Source organism: Dermacentor variabilis, chromosome 6 (assembly GCF_050947875.1).
Source record: "Dermacentor variabilis isolate Ectoservices chromosome 6, ASM5094787v1, whole genome shotgun sequence".
Lineage (NCBI taxonomy): Eukaryota > Metazoa > Arthropoda > Arachnida > Ixodida > Ixodidae > Dermacentor > Dermacentor variabilis.
The window spans coordinates 191,788,314-191,807,792 of record NC_134573.1 but is presented as its reverse complement, the minus strand read 5'-3'; the positions used below and the strand labels follow the sequence as shown (position 1 = coordinate 191,807,792).

The 19,479-nt window shown below is 49.2% G+C and overlaps 1 protein-coding gene across 4 annotated transcripts in view; it reads right to left on the bottom strand.

Moving 5' to 3' along the window:
- Window positions 1–1,668: 1,668 nt before the first annotated feature.
- The window catches only part of LOC142586012 (tRNA-uridine aminocarboxypropyltransferase 1), a 47,597-nt gene continuing 29,786 nt past the window's right edge, over window positions 1,669–19,479 (bottom strand). For 2 of the 4 annotated variants that reach the window (XM_075697228.1, XM_075697225.1), the window contains exons 6-8: window positions 8,940–8,976; window positions 2,314–2,364; window positions 1,669–2,205 (exon numbers count right to left, since the gene is read on the bottom strand). In XM_075697228.1, coding sequence (XP_075553343.1) covers window positions 2,318–2,364; window positions 8,940–8,976 — 84 coding nt within the window. In that variant the 3' untranslated portion in view covers window positions 1,669–2,205; window positions 2,314–2,317. The remainder of the gene's footprint in view (window positions 2,206–2,313; window positions 2,365–8,939; window positions 8,977–19,479) is intronic. The other 2 variants (XM_075697227.1, XM_075697226.1) reach the window with 2 other exon arrangements.

Here is a 19,479-nt window from a genome sequence, read left to right as displayed (position 1 = left end):
CGGGATCGACCCACGTATTGCGAGTGCTTAAAGCCTGTGTCACCTCCGCCGCGGGTCGGCCCGGTATTGCACTATCAGCGGGATCGACCCACGTATTGCGAGTGCTTAAAGCCTGTGTCACCTCCGCCGCGGGTCGGCCCGGTATTGCACTATCAGCGGGATCGACCCACGTATTGCGAGTGCTTAAAGCCTGTGTCACCTCCGCCGCGGGTCGGCCCGGTATTGCACTATCAGCGGGATCGACCCACGTATTGCGAGTGCTTAAAGCCTGTGTCACCTCCGCCGCGGGTCGGCCCGGTATTGCACTATCAGCGGGATCGACCCACGTATTGCGAGTGCTTAAAGCCTGTGTCACCTCCGCCGCGGGTCGGCCCGGTATTGCACTATCAGCGGGATCGACCCACGTATTGCGAGTGCTTAAAGCCTGTGTCACCTCCGCCGCGGGTCGGCCCGGTATTGCACTATCAGCGGGATCGACCCACGTATTGCGAGTGCTTAAAGCCTGTGTCACTTCCGCCGCGGGTCGGCCCGGTATTGCACTATCAGCGGGATCGACCCACGTATTGCGAGTGCTTAAAGCCTGTGTCACTTCCGCCGCGGGTCGGCCCGGTATTGCACTATCAGCGGGATCGACCCACGTATTGCGAGTGCTTAAAGCCTGTGTCACCTCCGCCGCGGGTCGGCCCGGTATTGCACTATCAGCGGGATCGACCCACGTATTGCGAGTGCTTAAAGCCTGTGTCACCTCCGCCGCGGGTCGGCCCGGTATTGCACTATCAGCGGGATCGACCCACGTATTGCGAGTGCTTAAAGCCTGTGTCACCTCCGCCGCGGGTCGGCCCGGTATTGCACTATCAGCGGGATCGACCCACGTATTGCGAGTGCTTAAAGCCTGTGTCACCTCCGCCGCGGGTCGGCCCGGTATTGCACTATCAGCGGGATCGACCCACGTATTGCGAGTGCTTAAAGCCTGTGTCACCTCCGCCGCGGGTCGGCCCGGTATTGCACTATCAGCGGGATCGACCCACGTATTGCGAGTGCTTAAAGCCTGTGTCACTTCCGCCGCGGGTCGGCCCGGTATTGCACTATCAGCGGGATCGACCCACGTATGGGGAGTTTTGTGCCTACACACGGACACGATCCTCGGCGAACTACACCTTAACAGCTTCACTGTAAAATTGATTACGTCGTTGTTTCTTAACTAATTATTTAATTAATCAATTAATGCCGACGACGAACGCGGGAGCGCGGTCGCGCCGAGGGGCGCCAACGAGCCAGCTGTGGAAGACGGCGACGCTGGAGGCAATCGTGATGATGATCATAGTTTTGTGCTAACATATAAGGACACAATACTGGGGAAAGTAGCCCTTAGCAGCTTCGCTATAAAATAATTGAATGTAAAATAATGTAAAATAAAAGATGTAACGCGTAGGGCAGATAACCTGTGGACCATTATAGTTACAGAATGGATGCCAAGGGAAGGGAAGTGTAGTCGAGGTCGGCCGAAATTTAGATGAGATGATGAAATTGGGAAATTCGCAGTCGCAAGGTTGAAGTCACGTGGCGAAAGAAGGGGGCAAGCAGTGATCGCTGGGAGAGACCTTCGTCCTGCAGTGGACACAAAAAACAGGCCGATGATGATGCAAAGAGACAGAAAATAAACCTGTGTCTTGTTTGGAAAATCACAATGTTTTATTGAGGGATAGCACACTCTTTTTTCTTTCTACATTCAAGGTACAGTTTGCATGCCCCCTTCACTGCAAGGCACAGACTGAAATAGCGGAGTCGACGCCCGTAGAGAAATCTCGGCAAGAACAGTGCGCTCGTCCCTCGGCTACAGAAACCCAACGTCTGCCAGTTGTGAGCTACTTTCCACATCGTGCGACAGTTTCAGAGATAATAATGTAGCACGAGCACGGCGCACGACCGAATCAAAGCGAAATGCAGGCGGCAGCTGTTTGGTAAGCCTGTTACGTGTGCACGAACAGAGCTCGTCAGTGAAGGCTGACGCCGCAGTTTTCGTTTTTGTGGCCTGCGCGATTCCACACTCACTATGTACGTTGACGTGGATTCGGTAGTTTACAAAACCCGCAGCCGTCCAGCTTCGCCCCTCCCCGTGGGCGCTGCCAACACTGGGCGCACAGTCCAGCAGATGCGGACAAACAGCGATCGTCACCGCTGTTCCCGGCTGCTCGCTCCCAAGTCCTGCGGGGAAAACAAGGCACGCGTGAACAACGTCTGCGACTGTCGCCGCCACCAGATTGCTCCCCCCCATCGCGACAGGACTCCAACGTAGCAGTCGAATGTACTCACCTTTTCAGACCGTGTGTGTTGTCACTGCGCTGTTCTCAGAATTCTTTGAGCCTGCAATAGTAGCTTTCATTTTATGTTCTCCCTTCGGATTTCCCTCGCGTTCGTGCCCTCGAGCAGAAATAAATGAAAAATCGCGAAGCCGTTCCGAAATTCTTTTCCGGCCTGACAGCTCCTCGACGCAACCAATCATCTCCCGCGACACTTGGCCCCATAAAGACGGCTGTTGTCTTTCCCCCACCCCCTCTCCCATAGTGAGGGAACTGCGGCACACGGGCTTCGCATGACAGCGTCAGCTCTGTTTCTATATGGCGCGTGCCGGAAGATTGTTTGTGCACGGCCCTCTTTTTACGGACGTCGTTATTTCACCTCACGGTTCACTCATTTTCTCCTAGTTCGTTGTCTGCCCTCTCGGTGTCTCTTTTTATTCTTATACAAGCCCTCATGCTTGAAGTGACAAAAGTGGACACAACCCCACGCTGTTAGCTTCGGGGCAACTTGAGAAACTCTGAGGGTGGCTGCCTTCATACACCCCCCACTCTGCCCACCTATTTTTTTTCTCTCTCTCTCTCTCGACTCGCCGCGTTGATTTAGTGTATGTACGGTGCCCAGCAGCCAAGCACGAGCTCGCGCTTTCGATTCCTGGCCCTGGCGGCTTCATCGATATTCGGGGATGAAATGCGACGACGCGCATGTAAGGCACGTTAAACAAATCAGCAAGAAATAAGCAAAATCAAGTCAGTGTGTAGCGATCCCATCTTTGGAATATTTAGCACCAATTATGATTAGGACAAACCATTCCGTAGCAAAGCGCTCCTCGGCTGCCAGCAACGGTCTCCAAGACGAAGCCATAAAACGAGTGCCTCTCGTGTTAGCAATCATCGTGAGATCGGTTCTGTCGGATTTTTTTAAGTTTATTTCTTTCTTTCGTGGTCAAAGTAAACGCCCATGAAGAAGTCGCGCGTATGAGAATGCAGAAGCAGGCTTAAATCAATGAAAAGTGTTCAAAATTATCCAAAGGGCAACTTTACTATGCGGGAAAACGACAAAGCAAGATTGCCCGCGGATTGCGGTTCCCGCCGATACGAGCCGCACTTTTATCAGAGACACGACAGCGAGGGAAATCCCATAGAGGCCGCCACATCGAGGAGGTGGGTGCAGACGAGTGGCCGCGGCCTGCACTGCGGTCAGGAACAGCCTAGTTGGAATTTGTGGCACGAAACCAGAAAACCATTTATTTGTTTCCTTATTGTTTTTCCCATACTTGCAGTTTTGCGCATGTGTTCCAGGCATCATGTACAACATATATGGGCGAATTTTGAAGGTCCAACGATGATGACGATATCTTTTTAAAAGAAGGCTGCAGTTTTGCCCGAAAGGCGAACCATCGATTGCGGTAGCAAATTAGTGGACGTAGTAAGGACAGTAGTTTTATCGGCCGTACAAAATTGTAAGCATAGGCATACTCTTTCTACTTTACATTAATGATTTTCCACAAAATATAATTGACCAACATACGTCTCTATGCTGATGATTGCGTCCTCTAGCAGAATATTAACTACACTCGAGATCATACTGTTCTTAACGACGCATTCTCACACTTCTGCTCATGGGGTAATTAACATCTGGCAGATGAGCATAAACTTCTCCAAAACCGTTGCAATGACATTCACTAGGCGTCTAACTCCTTCTGTTTTCTCGTACGCTTTCAGTAACCGCTTCCTACTAAAATTACCCGAAGATAGGTACCTCGGACCCTTATTCTCTAACAGCTTATCTTGAAGCAAGCATCTTGAAGTAATATGTAATAAATCACTTAAAAAACTTGGCTATCCCCAACGCACCCTTCGTGTGACTCCTAATGAAACTAAACTGCTAACATATAAAACACTAATCCGCCCAATCCTTCAATATGCATCTATAGTTTGGAACCCTTTTCATAAAAAAATATTGACAAGGCTAAGTCCGTACAAAAGAAAGCTGTTCGTTTTATCTACCGTCGCTATGACAGGGAGTTCCCTGCCCGTTTAAATAAATACTTTAGATTTGCTGAACCTCCCCGCACCCGTAGCTCTCGCAACCTAAATATTTTGACACTGCCATCTAGAAATGACACCGTATAAACATAGTTTTTCCTCTAAACAATTGAACGTTGGAATGCATTGCCTGGAAATGTTTGTTCATTGCCCTTGACCAACTTTTTGTCTGCAATTGACATATGATGTTATCGCCACTCCTGCTATAGCCCAAGATAGGCTGCAGTATTTAAAAATAAAGAAATAAAAAAAATTAGAAGCATGGTGTCACGTGCGCACAAGCAAACATGTGTTGTCGACAAATTCGACTTCGCCCTACCATCTGCTAGCCGCCTGGTTAGCTCAGATGGTAGAGCGGCTGCCCCGGAAAGGCGGTGGTCTCGAGTCCCGGACCAGGACGAATTTTTCTTCAACTCTGAGGCTTTTCTTTCGAGGAACCCGTATGGGTTTCCTTTGTAGCAATTGCTACGAACGGGCGGATGTCTGATTTTCCCCTGTATTAATTACTTCTCTCCACCTTGCGGGTTTCCGCAGAACTACTACGTCAAACATGAACACATCTCACTCGATGACCGCGGAAACTCGCTGTCAAGACGCTGCAGTGAGGAAGCGCAGCAGCAGCGGCGAGCGAATTGACCTTCGTGCTGCGCCTCGCATCAACGCGAACTAAGCAGCGAAAACACAGCGCGCGGCAGACTATGCCCCGTTGCAGATGCCTTTCAAGATACAGCGGCCCGGGCGCGTATTTACTTCCGCCTTTGGCGACGCCGAACTGCGCATGCGCAGCGCCCTAGCGGCTGAGGACCGAAGCAATTTGGCAGGCGCACCTGTGGGCGCACCGGCCGGACTCGACTCTCTCCTCCGAGTGAGTGGAGTACGGCCGTGGCAGGCGCTGCACTGGTCAGTGGAATAGGGCGGCAGGCGTTTCTCTTAGTCTCTTACAGACCGGCACATATCCGTGTCTTGCCGATCTACACGGTTTACCCCGACGTACAACGCGACGACGCCTGCCCGTCCAGCGGGCAGACCTCCACTCCAGAACACGATAGCCTCGCACCCAGACTAACCGAACGCATACTCTCGCACCCAGGTTTCCCGGGTCGACCGGCGCCATTTTGTACTGGGCTGCCAAAGTGTGTTCGCCGGCGACCGGCACACATAGCAAGCGTCAGCTCTAGGACTCCAAAGTGCGGAAATGTGCCCGTTCACGCGGATCCAAAGTACAAGAAGTCATCTGGGCATCATTGTGTCGTGTTTGGAGGCCAAAACAACCAGCACAAAAGGAGCAGGTTGCTTAGCGCTGTTTGCGAAGAGCACAACACACGTAGGGAATCGTGCCGGTGCGGTGTTTTCAGCCTGCACCAATTTCTATCCGCAACGAAGAATGCCAAGCTGCGCCACCGGTGGACAGCTGCAGTGGATAGGAAGAACTACCAACCCAGTGAAAATGCACGAGTATTCGATCTCTGTATATTTTGGTGCCACGTTCAACTTTGCGCCCTACGAACGTACTATGTGTAACACGCAGGTTTGCTCCGAACACTTTCTGAACAACAAGCCTACAGAGCAGAATCCCGTGCCGGTGCTTCGCCTTGGCTATAACAAAAAGACAAGCCTTTTCGTGTTTTCAGTCATGCAGAGCTCCCGACGGTTAAGCGGAACAGTTGAGTTTGCGGTTAGCGATACTTGCAGCTGGTGCACGGCATGACCATTAAGCGTGAACGACAAGTTGTAAGCAATAGAATGTTGCCCTGCTGGTGAGCGTTATTGCTATGAAAGTAAACCGAAGACTGCTCGTCACGTTGCATGCGTCCACAAAAACGTAAACGACGACTGCTCGTCGCCGAAGGTGTTCGTGCAGCGCGCCTGTGTTTACGAGCCGGTGTTGCAGGTGTCATTGGTAACGAATTCATTTGAGCTTCCTGAGCTCTAAACTGCGTGCGGGCTGTTATGCGGGGTAAAGCGCAAGATTTTTCCGTTCACATAGCGAGGAAAATAAGGTGGTTAGTTATTGTTGTATTTTGTAACAAAATTTTGCTCGTTCTCGCCAGTTTTTTTTTTTTTACTGTTTTCTTTTCTAAAGCCGAGACCACACGTACGCTCGCGGACGCGCGCCTAGCGCCTGCCGCGCCTCGCGAGTAATGGTGGTTTGCATCCACAAAGACGCGCGACAGCGCGTGCTCACTGGGCTCACTCACAGACGCCTCGGCAGGCGCCGCTTCGTACTTTGTTACTGACAGCGTTTCAAGATGCTTCGATATTTATAAACGTAATTGTTATATTTTTATAGCTGTTAGATCAGTGCAAAAAGGAAGGAAGAACCACATTCTTGCACGATATAAATCTGCTTCATTGAGAGATGAACGCGCCGACGCGAGGCAACCCAAGCGCGCGATAACAGACAGGAGCTGTTCCCCGAGACCACGCCGCGTTTCGACGCGTACGAGCCATGCCGCACCGTGTGCGCATGCGTGGGCGCGTGAACGCGAGCTTGCGCGCGTCCGTAAGCGTACGTGTGGTCTGGGCTTAAGGGAGCGCCAACAATTCGATATGGCCTTGCACAGGCGAAACAGATCTGATACCAGGTAGCTGCAGTTGGTGGGGCTAATTTAATGCAGGTGCGGTTGTTGTATTGTACAAAGGGGTCCATGATGATGCAGCTTTAAGTAGGGATGGTAATTTTATGTGCCCTGTCATGGTTTTTGCAGCAGCTGTACAACACCTGCATCTGTCATGCTCACCCTGTTATACGGGCTTTGACTGCACATGTAGTTGAGCATTATAACTACTGTAGTTCCTCATTTTCCATTGAGTGCAGGTTTAGCTTCGTATGCTGCTTGTTCGAGTGCTGTAGGCTTGTGTTCTCAATGTTGTACTCTTAAGTGGTTGCACGATACAATTTGCCTGGTGTATTTTTCATATCGAGAGGACTTTATATCTTCGCAATAGTGATGGCATGGGAAAGAACTACAGCCGTTCTTACTATAACATATATTTTGTTTTCAATGTGCAGGTGGTGAAGGGCAGGCGTCTGCTAATCAGGCAGTCTATAAGCCCAGTCATACGACCTCGCCAGTTGGTTGCCAAACGCGGCCAACCCAGTAGTGACCATGACAAACAAGACCAAACTGAAAGTGCAGAGTACAACGTTCTGCGTGCTTTATTAATATATGGCACCAACACAGTGCTGTATATTTCTTCACAGGTTACGTGCCAAAAATGCGGAGATATTACAGCTCACACGTGTTCTAGCATATAGCGCGCGGTTTGTACAAACGTAATAGCGTATTTGCCCGATGTATTCGCTTCTGCAGCCTGCACAGCACTCAGTGTGGCCATTGCGGACTTGCATGAGGCCTTGAAGTTTGACTGGATCGAAGACAGCGAGAAGGACAGGCCAGAAAAGACGCGATACACGCCTTCCGCCCAGCTGAAAAGCCCAAGTTTCGCTTTTCCGCCGGGTCGCATCTCCCGGCGTGGCAGCCCAGACCTGCTACTTCGCGGCGCTTGGGACAGATGGCGCGACCAGCGCTCATCAATATGGCGGCGCGCTTTGAATTCACGGTGTTCTGGCGTATAGCACACATGCTCCGGCAGTGCGGGTCGAGATACTCCAAGTTCAGCAAGGAAGAGTGGGACTCGCGTTGCGCGGCCCCGCTGTAGCCAAGCAAACCCTGGCTGTCCGGCGTGCCCGTGAGCGGGCTGATGGGCTAGACCTGCCAGTCCCGAGTAGGGCAAGCCGGCAGCGCAACGAGTTTGCGTCCTCGCCGGAACTCAAATAAAGTTATTTTACTCACTTGTTAGTCTTGCCATTCTCCCTGCCGCGCGCTAGGAACGCCTTTCGAACATTATTGCCATCGAAATTTGGTGCGATGCCAATGGCGTATCTCGTGTACGGGTGCACCTCCCGTGACCATCCCAGCAGGGCAATGGGGATCTTCAGATTTCCGTCGGTAAAACGCGATCGACAACGCCGTGAAGCCTAGAGTAGAGCTGCACTTTGTGACAGGTGTGTACTGGCATATGCAGTTTAACTCTCTGTTATTGTCATTACTGACTTATGCGAATAGTCTCCACGAAGACGCAAACGTATGTTGGAGCTAGCGAAACAAACGATCTCTGAGCTCGAGCGACCTGGTTGAGTGAAACGCGAAGTTTTTTTTTTTCCTATCGTCTCTGTACGTCCGTCGCTAGAACGCCGTGCACACTTGCAGCTTTAGAAACGCTCAGCGCATGCTCGAGACGTCGGCGTAGTCATGTGTCCGAGCTAAGATCACCTGCACTGCCGGGCTGACGTGGAAAACAGCGTGCACTGTGAAAGTGCTAGTTAGCAATCGTTGCTCGTTGTCGTTTCGTCATTCTTGCTGGCACCAAGTAATATTTACTTGCAGAAGGCTTTTAGGTTAACTAATTTATCGTTTACTTCATTTATTTCCCCTATGTTGTCCTCGGTGTCAGTGTTTGTTGGCTATCTGTATTTCTGTCTGTTGTAAGCTCAGTGACTGACAGCATTAGCTCCATATGTCCTGTACGAAAATTGTGGGCATGTACTGCTTCATTCACGATTGACAATAACAATATAAGCTTACTTGCCTGACATGTTCCTTGCCAGTTGAGACCTCCAGGTCACCTGGCGATATAATAAAGGTATCGGTAGTCATTTTAAGGTATCGTACACACGAACACCGCCCCAAAAGCGGTAGCAAAACGTCCAAGACCAGCGAGCAGCGCGATGAGCCCTACCAGCCGCTACCGTAGCGCATATATTGCTCACTACATAATGATGATGACATTAGTTTTGATTTTGCCAGCACCATTTCTAGGTCGCATACAACGTTCGCAACGCCATCACTACTCTTATTTCCGTTGCACTGAGGAAGGTGCAGTTTTCCTTCTCTAAGTTTATATAGGTGTTCTGTGGCTTTACCGCCGCAACAGACGCTCACAGGCCCGCATGCAACGAGTTGGTTACATGCGAATTTTGCTGCCGCGACTTCTCGTTCTCGCGCTTGGTGAATCACTTCCCGGTTGCGACTTTCCAATTGCTAGTAAGTACAGCGGGGCGTGGCACTTGCGAAGGCGCCGGACATTTGCGCGCATACGCGAGTAAGAGCGGGTGCGAGAGAGAAAATGTGGGGGCTTTTTCTCCTTGAATATATGACTCTGCCTAGGCACTATGGAAGAGAAGATAGCGCATTTTAGACGTTTGTCCCTAGGCATGCCGGCATTGCGGAGTGCGCTAGAGTTTGTTAACGCTTGGACGCTGGCTGCCGCAGAGGTGAAACAGGTGATAACATCGCAGATGTTTCCAATGGATCAGTAGAGACCGTAGAAGAGGCCGGTCCGCACGTACTCAAAATCTAGAAGGCCTTAGCAACCGCGGTTGAATGCGAAGTGCCTGAACGGACGCCAGCGACGAGAATACGCCGCGTCCCCCTAACACGTTTTAGGCTAACCTAACCTGATGAGGCTGAGAAAGAAAGACAATAATGCTCACAACGTAACCGTTGTGAGAATATGCCACGGCACCCTAACGGCTTCTACGCTGGCCTAGCGTAACGTTAACATAATCCAACCTAAGCTAACATTAACCTAACCTAATGTAACATAATGTGGCCTAGACGCAAGGACAATAATCCACACGGTGTAACCACTGTGAGAATGTGCCTCGGCACCCTAACTCCTTTTACGCTAACCTAGCGTAACCTAAGCTAACCTAACGTTGACGAGACGCAAAGCCAATAATCCTCCCGTTCAACCATGGTTTCCCGGTTGTACTTTTACAATTGCTAGTAAGTACAGCGGGGCGGGGCATTTCTCGAGGTGCCCGACATTTCTGCGCAGGCACAAGTAAGAGTGGGTGCGAAAGAGAAAATCTGGAGGTCTTTGCTCCTTGAAAAATACTCCCAAAGAACAACCGTGCTGAAGGCCTTACTCGCGTTAGTAAGGTTCCTGTGGTCTACGGAGATTCACGATAGACTTTAAGAACACCGCCCCCTACCGCTGTGTATTGTACGCTGTTTGCTCGTGCTCGTCTCTCTTTCTCTCTATTTCCCCTTTCCACTCTCTCTTTTTATCCCCCTTAACCCTTCCCCCGTGCAGGGTAGCCAACCGGAACTACCTCTGGTTAACCTCGCTGTCTTTCTATGCATCCTTTCTCTCTCTTGGAGGAAGCTTAAACTTCGCCTTTAAGAGTGGAAAGCAATAGCGGTGAACGCTATGCACGAAGGTGGGCTTTCTGGTAGAAACGCGGCCTATTACGGGGTCCGCGATGCGGCGGAGGCGAGCGCCATCTGGAAACCTTTCAAGGAAGTGGGCGCGCTGCTCCATGAACTCTGAGATATTTACGTGCCAGCGTGCGCAAATGGCAGACGCCGTTTCCGGTCTGTGCTCTGTAGAAACGCTGGAAAAGGGATCTGAGTTTTCACGTAACATAATTATGTTTTCTCGTATATTCAAATTACAATCAAAGAGCTATCATATATGTAGGTAGCGTGTAAGTCATAGTTTGCGATTTTTCCACATCTTTTAGCTTGAGAAATTCAATTCAGTGAATTCCTTGCGTCACATGAACGGCCTGGGCCGTTTACGCGCGTATGCTGGCGCAATGAAACAGGTAAAGCAGCAGGCACTGACGTCCCATTTGGTGATTTCTGTGCGTGAAGGTGCATCGGACAGACGTTCTCACGCATGCGGTGCTGTTGCTGAGTCAGTCATGCCGGATTATAACTTTGTCGCACCTTACGGCACTCTAAATTAAAAAGAAAGCATCACTGATTTTCCCGGGGGAGCGATAGGGGCCGTAGTAGAAGCCGGACCTGCTCTCCTGGACTTTTCAGGAGCATTTTTGAGTGGTCCCGCTTGAGTGAAATAAACACACAGCACCTTAGCAGCCACGGTTGAACGTGATCCCCTGATGTCACGCCGTGAGGATTATTGACGTTGCGTCTTGTCCACATTAGGTTAGCTTAGGTTACGTTAGGTTAGCGTAAAACGCGTTAGGATGCCACGGTGTATTCTCACAGCGGTTACACCATGCGCATTATTGTCTTTGTCTTGGCCACGTTATGTTCTGTTAAGGCGGAACCGCATGGCGCGATTGACGCGCGGATGGTGGGACGCGCGTGCCCAGCGCGATCCGTCACGACATCGCGCCGCCGCGTGCTGCTGCTCGGAGTAGAAAAAAACGCGTCCACCAGAGTTCAGGTAAGTCACGTGGCATTTTCGTTCTTTTTTTGCCACCAGATGGCCCTGCTCTCTGCGCATCTCGACGGAACCTCCTTGACGGAATTTTAACTTTTTTTTCCCGGCAGAACTGGCGCGCGCGTTAAGGAAAACATGTGGTACCGTGATTTCGTTCGCGCATCGTGTTCACCTAAAATGAACAAAGCAACCTTCAACGAGGCCCTAATAACTAAAGTGGAAAAGCGTCGCGTCTCATCGCTAATACTGGCAAGACAATTTGCTAATAATATTACCAGTGTACGGTGCTCGCTCTCTTCTCAGCCACGCAGGCCGCACCCACATGTACCTCCGGACCCGCATTTTTTCTTGCTTCAATGTATAATGTATTCTCTGAACTTCATGCATTGATTGTTTGCTGTTTAATATCGCTGTTATCTTACTTGGTTACGGTCGCCGTGTTATGTTTTTCGAATATGGCGGCCAGGTCAGTTGCATTGGGAAGCAGTCTCTCGAAGTAAGCATTTGCTCCGCCAGTCCACACAGCGACAGTGGCTCCCAATTCACACACCGTGATTCGTGCTCCCCGTTCAGCCTTTCCTGCTGCAGCCATGGACAAATTGCGCATGTGGCCTTTCTCGGCTGCGATTAAGCACGAACGGAGACCGGCATACGTGCTTACATGGTCCGACGTGTATGAAGTTGGGCGGAAAGGCCCGCAAAAGTGGCTGATGAAGGTGATGCCCGCGAAAGCGACTTGTCCATATTGAGACAATGTGGGACACCAAGTGCGAGCCACACATTAGCGGCCCCCGAAAGAAAAGTAACGTGCAGGTTGGAAAGGAGTTAACGCTAAAATGCCGGGTAGTCCATGTCGCTGTGTTGGCTGCGGCAGCAGATGCCAGGTTCACCCGATTGCTTCACAACGCAAATTGCTCATCTTTAACGGCGACTGCCGCTGCAAACAGGCGGGGGACACTGTCCAATCTGCTTGCGCCGCTGGTTGTCGCTCGTTACTAGATCGCCATGTGCGACGACGACGGCAAGCCGTTTACGAGCTCGCGTCAAAGATTCCAGCGTATCTCGGCATACAAATTTTATTTCTGCTATTGCACGAGAATGTACACTGCTTGTCTTCTGCCAATAAAGTCGCACGTTCTGTTCACTCACTTGTGGCTTGTTTGTATGGGCGTCAGTAGAGGCTCTTGGCAATTAGAACGCACCGGCTACGCGGCAGCTGAGGCATCGAGGCATGTCGCATAGCCGGCGGGGCGAGTACGGCGCGTATGAGCGGATACAAGCGTACACGACCGGCGAAAAGCGGCCATATTGGATAACGCTCTAAAATAAATGTGCATTTCCGCTTCCTGTTTTAGCAGCGCTATCTGGCGTCCACCTAGGTAAGTTCCATGCGCTGCCGCTGCTTACTTTCGAACCACTGCGGAAGGTACAGTTTCCCTTCTCTAAAGTTGTTCTTTATTCTATGGTACGGGTGCTCGCGCGTCGGCGGCAACACGGGCGTTTGCCGCCCGTGGCGTTTTTCGCTCGCGAAAAACGCGCCATGCGGTTCCAGCTTTAGGTTAACATTAGCTTAGGTTGGGTTAGGCTAACGTTACGTTAGCCTAACCTAACTAGAAACCGTGAAAGTGTCACGGCGTATTCTCACAACAGTTACGTCGTGAGCATTATTGTCTTCTTGTCTCGACCTCGCAAGATTAACATTAGGATAGGTTAGCGTAAGACGCGTTAAGCTGGAACCGCATGGCATGTTTTCCGCGAGCGAAAAACGTGAGGCGCGGCGAACGCCCGCGTTGTCGCCGACGCGCGAGCACCCGCAGGAAAAAAGGGAGCGGCACTTTTGCGTCGCGTTTTCGGGGTTGCCAGACAACAACTCCCAACGACATGAATTGTCTCTGTTACCGCATACATAATATGCCCTTAAACTTACAGAACACAACAATAAAAGTAATCTTAGTGTAATTAGACAGCAACATTTTTTTTTCCCGAAGTGTATTTATCAAGCTTGATTTCAAGCAGCAGTATTGTGTACGAAACTGCGACTATGTACCTTCCGCATGCTGAGCGGCCGCTGCTTGTTTACAACTTCACATAGAAAATAGAGTGTCGGCCGCTTACTACCGAGCAAAAGAGGCGATTGCTACTATTAAGGGAGATGCTGAGGGCATCTGCTATACCGTCTACGCTGAGGGTATCTGCTATAGCTCGCCAAGCCTGGTCACGTCTGATGTTGGTCTTGTAATTGCGGTCGCGTACGTCCGACAGGACGCGACGCTTCTCCACTTCAGTTATTAGGGCCTCGTTGAAGGTTGCTTTGTCCATTTTAGGTGAACACGATGCGCAAACGAAATCACGGTAGCACGTGCTTTTTTTGACGCATGCGCCAGTTCTGCCGAGAAAAAAAAATTGCGCCAGAGACGTTCCGTCGAGATGCGCAGACGGCAGGGCCATCTGGTGGCGAAACCAAAATGCCACGTGACCAAATGCCACGTGACTTATCTGAACTCTGATTGGCGGACGCGCCGCGATTTTTTCTACTCCGAGCAGCAGCACGTGGCGGCGCGATGTTGTGACGGATCATGCTGGGCACGCGTCAAAATGACGCGTGCGTCCCACCATCCGCGCGCCATGCGGTTCCGCCTTTAGGGGGGCGCGGCGTATTCTCATAGCGGCTGCAGGGGCAGCGAGCGTCGCCGGGGCCCTTTCAGCCACTCGCATTCAGCCGCAGTTGCTAAGGCTCTCCAGATATTCAATATATGCGAACCGGCGTCTTCCACAGTCCCTACTGCTCCCATGGAAACATCTGCGATGTTATCCCCTGTTTCACCGCTGCACCAGCCAGTGTCCAAGCGTAAACAAACTCGACCCCACTCCGCAATGCCGGCACGCCTAGGGACAAACGCATACCAACACGCGCTAAGAAACTTCTCCATAGGGCCTGGGCAGACTCGCATATTCAGAGAGCAAAAGCCCCCCACATTTTCTCCCTCGCACCCACTCTTATTTACGCATAAGCGCAAAAATGTTCAGCGCCTCTGTAAGTGTCATGGCCTGCTGTACTCACTGGCAATTGTAAGGTCGCTTACCAGTTAGCCCTAGCGCAGCGGGTGCGCATACTCGACCGGTCTTGCGGTGAGCCTTCGACCGTAAGCCCCGTAACTGTCGCACTATGCTGTCTTGGGTGAATAAACCATTTCGGGTGAATAAACCCACGTTTGTTGGCGATCTGACTCTGGAGCCTTCTCTGCGCCGTGTCGGAGAGTCGACGAACCTCTGTCGTAGTTCCTTTGTGCATTGCGGAGTGGAAGACTGTCGTGCCCTCTCCTGACCGTCGCTCGTAGGGTGAGCCTTGTGCAAACTTATCTCCACACACTGTAATTTGTAGCAAATCCCTCCTAGACAGTAAACTTCCTTATGTTTGGAAAGTATCTAATATAGTGCCCATATTCAAGAGCAGTTCCGAGAACAACATCTCGAATGTGCGTCTCGAATTTCCCTTACTCCTATATGTTGCAAACCACTTTAGCATGTCTTGTTTTATGCTTCATTTCGCAATTTAAACTCAATTGGTTATCCAACCGAACGCAAGAATAGATTTAGACAAGGCACCACGCAACTACTTGAATTTTTTCATGAAATTACTCATTGCATGGATAACAGAGGTCAATTAGATTGTATATTTCTGGGTTTCAAAAAGCGTACAACTTGGTGCCTTACTCACTCTTGTTACAGAAACTTGATAACACAAGCACTAACCCAACTGTCTTAGACTGGGTCAAGTACTATTTTGTTGTCTGGCAAGCAAAGAGTTGTTTTAAACGGAAAATGCTCGGGTGATGCTGCCAGTATATGTCTTGTGTGCCACAGAGCTCCACTGTTGGGGCCCCGCCTCCTCTTGTTTTTATTAATGAAATCTGTGATGGTGTCAAACCCCAGATACGATTATTTGTGGGTGATTATGTATTATATGCAAAGGTATCTCATCAAACAAATTGTTTTCAACTGGCCACCAACCTGAACTGCACAGGGAAATGGTCCTTAAGAGGAAGCTCGGGGGCTCCTATCTAAATACATGGGAAAGGAGAAACTGTTTTTCTCGGCAACCAGTGCACCAAATTTAATGAGGTATGTTGCATTTAAAAGAAAAGCTAGAATCCAGTGGCTGTTGGTAGCAAATTTTTTATTTAGGTCGTTCATATTTGAATAAAATTCGGCAAGAATCACAAATTTTCGGAAACCGAAACTATCACGTTTACAACCATGTCTCTCAGCAATGAAAAACGATATCACAATTCTGTAACTTGAATTTAATAGTACATCTAAAGCGGACAAGATTATTCTACATGGCTCTCAAATAAACCATAATATGGGAGTAGAACTTTTGCAAAACCCTTGTAAACTATGTAACACGCTCACATAAAATATAAATTGACATATCAAATTTGCCTGCTTTGGATGCTCTAACGGATGCACTTTACTAACCTGTGATATCTGTTCTTCGTGCAGAGCTACGGATTTGTGAACTTCACGTTTCTATGTTGCTGATTTTTCAAACTTATCCATTTTTGTTTTAAGAATTCAGGCCTTAAATCAAGATTCCGCTTCTAGCAGGCACTATAATTTAACTTTCTCTCTCAAATGCAACAAATTTGTTTAAAATCGGCCTAATGGTTATCTCAGAAAAGCGTTTCTATGTCTTACATGTATCTGAGTAGGCGGTATAGGTGTTCGGCCAGAACTAAAGCTTCCTCTTAACATAAATAAATGTGTACACTTTAGCTTTGCAAGAAATATTAACAAAATCAGATATAAGTACTTGTTATTGACCAAGGAAAAAAATACTTCACCAATGAAATAGCTAGGTCTTATGCTGCCAGAGGATGACTCTTGGTCAGAACATGTTCTTACCGTAGTGCAGGGTGTGTCCTTGGTTTCTTGGAACGAAGTTTTAAACATGTAAGCATAAAAGAAGCAGCTTATAAAACATGCTTTACAAATTTTGGAGTATGCCTGCCCTGTATGGGATCCGTTTTGTGATGTCGATATTAATTCATTAGAATAAATCCAGACTGTCGTGGCAAAGTTTGGCCTGGAGAGATACGACCGAGGCAAAACGACAATAAGAGTAACGGCAATGGAAAAAAGAATGATAGTATTATCTGCCGGTAATACTACCTGAATGCTATCCGCACTACGTTTTATCGACCATTCATTTAAGTTCAGGACGTAGCTTTCCAAGGCAGATCTCTTTAAATATTATTTTTTGCACGTACCATCATCGCTCGGAATTCATTACTTGCGGATGAGGTGTACCGTAACAATGTTGACACGTTTTGCCGCCACTTGCCCCCCCCCTCGAAATAATTCCTTAATGGTGCTGCAGATCAGGTATAAATAATGAATAAAGGAGTACACCACATAACATATCTTTATATATATATATATATATATATATATATATATATAGAACATTATCAGTCATAGCACTCGTAGTACAGCCCTCTGGGCTGTTCACTTTTCGAAAGTAGTCTTATTAGGGTTATTATAATTACACAAAGGTATTTCGATCTCGTGAGCAGCAGCCCTTGGGATAGTTACTCGTGCTAGCTTCCCACGCTAAGCGTGCCGCGCTCGCACCTGCTTAAGCTTTTCCTAGGCTGTAGAGCCGCTCGAGTTCCCTCTCATCGACGAGCGGCCATTTTTTCCAAGAAGGTACGCCTTCCAACTAATACCCCTGTCAAGCGGGCAAGTTAAGTGCACTTACGGCGAGTGCACTCAGTTTTTAAGTGCACTTTCCCAAATCTTAACGTCGCAGCGGAGTGTACTCTCAGATGAGTGCACTCAAGTCGGAGTACGTTCACGGAACGCACTTTGCTGGCCGAGTACGTAGCCTCGCCGCCAACGCTTTCAAGGGCGCAAAATGTAATGCATAGAAAAAGGACACAGAAGTTCATTTCAGTTAGTGAACAGCTTTTAACAATATAATTTGTGTTTAGCGAAAAGCGAAATAGCACAATAAAGAAACGAATTTATCATGTACGCAACTAACGGCGCCAGAATGATGCGGCACTGCGGCGCCGCCAGGTTCATTCAGTTCGTGTTTATTTTGGTGTGAAAGCGTGCTGGGGGGTGGGGGGGGTGGGGGACCATGCCGGTCGTGCTTTGAGCCGTGTGCGTGGCATTTTGCAGTGTAGCTAAATATCGAACTCGCCGTCTTTGCTCATATATAACTGCTCATATTCTGTTCTAGCAGGATTAACTGCCGCCTCGCCGCACGCCGCCATGTTGTTTTGGATTTGCTAGGCATTCGTCTTGGCCAGCATTGACTTGCAACAGATTTATAATAAAAACGTATTCGTTTTTTGTTGAGACAAATAGATGAAGTTTGTTTTATATATATAACTCTACTTAAAACAATCGCTTTTTAGCAGCTTTCTCTTGTTAATTTACACCTTTAAAAACGCGCTCTTAGTCTGTCGCCATTTTTTTTTTTACTGGGAGTGCACTCTGTTTTCCCGTTAAGAAGCGCGTTGCCTAAAAGTGTGACTCAAGGTCCCGAAGTGCACTCCCAGTAAGTGCACTTAACTTGCCCGCTTGACAGGGGTATAAATCTAAATTGACTCTCGCGGATAACATCAGTCTCTTTCCACGTAAATACGAGGCTCTGGACAGGAGCTATGAAGCTTCAATGTAACCTGGGGCCTGACAGACCAACCGACTGAGCTATCTCTCCGGGCAACATCCAAGAATCACGAGTTTGAATCCCCTGTTCTCTTCCTTCTTCTTTCTTTGCTTTCTTTCTTCCCCCCCCCCCTTTGTTTATCTCTTTTCTTCTAGTTCATCACTATACGAGGGAATTGCATATCTTCGCCACGACCGTCCACATGAGGACCCTCTTAAAAAAATAAACTCCTATATTATGCCTGGCCACTCATGTGCAGGTCATAAAATACCAGGTTTCTCCAGTTGAGTGCCACCTGTACAGTTTAACCGAGCTCAGATTGGTCGACCTTGACTGATCGAAGAAGGCACCACTGTAGGTTAAATGAGGCGTACAACTCCTGCGGTGGCGAAGACATAAGAGTATCCACCTCGCGTGCAAGAGGACCGTGGTTCGAATCCCGGTGCCGTGCACTTTTCCATCAGGAAAAAAAAATCTGCGTGTTGAGAAAATTGCATAAACAGGCCTGGAGTGCAGCCTGATCTCGGTGACCAGAACTGGTAACGCACTCTCTCACCTGAGCAGGATTGGCCACCCTGGTGCAGCACTTGGCCACAACCTCCTATATGAATACAACAATCAAACCCCGGCCCTAAGTCCCCAGCAGCCGTAAAGCAACTGACCACGGCGCCGGTCAGATCTGTGACGCAGCAGAGAGTGCTAAGAATCACTGGCTCCGGACAGGCCTCCATTGGAATCTGAACCTGGCACCGTTTAACGTTAGGATGTTGTCTAGTGAGGCGAGGCTAGCAGTGTTATTGGAGGAATTAGAGGGTAGTAAATGGGATATAATAGGGCTCAGTGAGGTTAGGAGGACAAAAGAAGCATATACAGTGCCAAAAAGCGGGCACGTCCTGTGCTACCGGGGCTTAGCAGAGAGACGAGAACTACGAGTCAGATTCCTGATTAATAAGGATATAGCTGGTAACATACAGGAATTCTATAGCATTAACGAGAGGGTGGCAGGTCTTGTTGTGAAACATAATAAGAGGTACAAATTGAAGGTCATACAGGTCTACGCCCCTACATCCAGTCATGATGACCAGGAAGTCGAAAGCTTTTCTGAAGACGTGGAATCGGCGATGGGTAAAGTCAAAACAAAATACACTATACTGATGGGCGACTTCAATGCTAGGGTAGGCAAGAAGCAGGCTGGAGACAAGTCAGTGGGGGAATATGGCATAGGCTCTAGGAATAGCAGAGGAGAGTTAT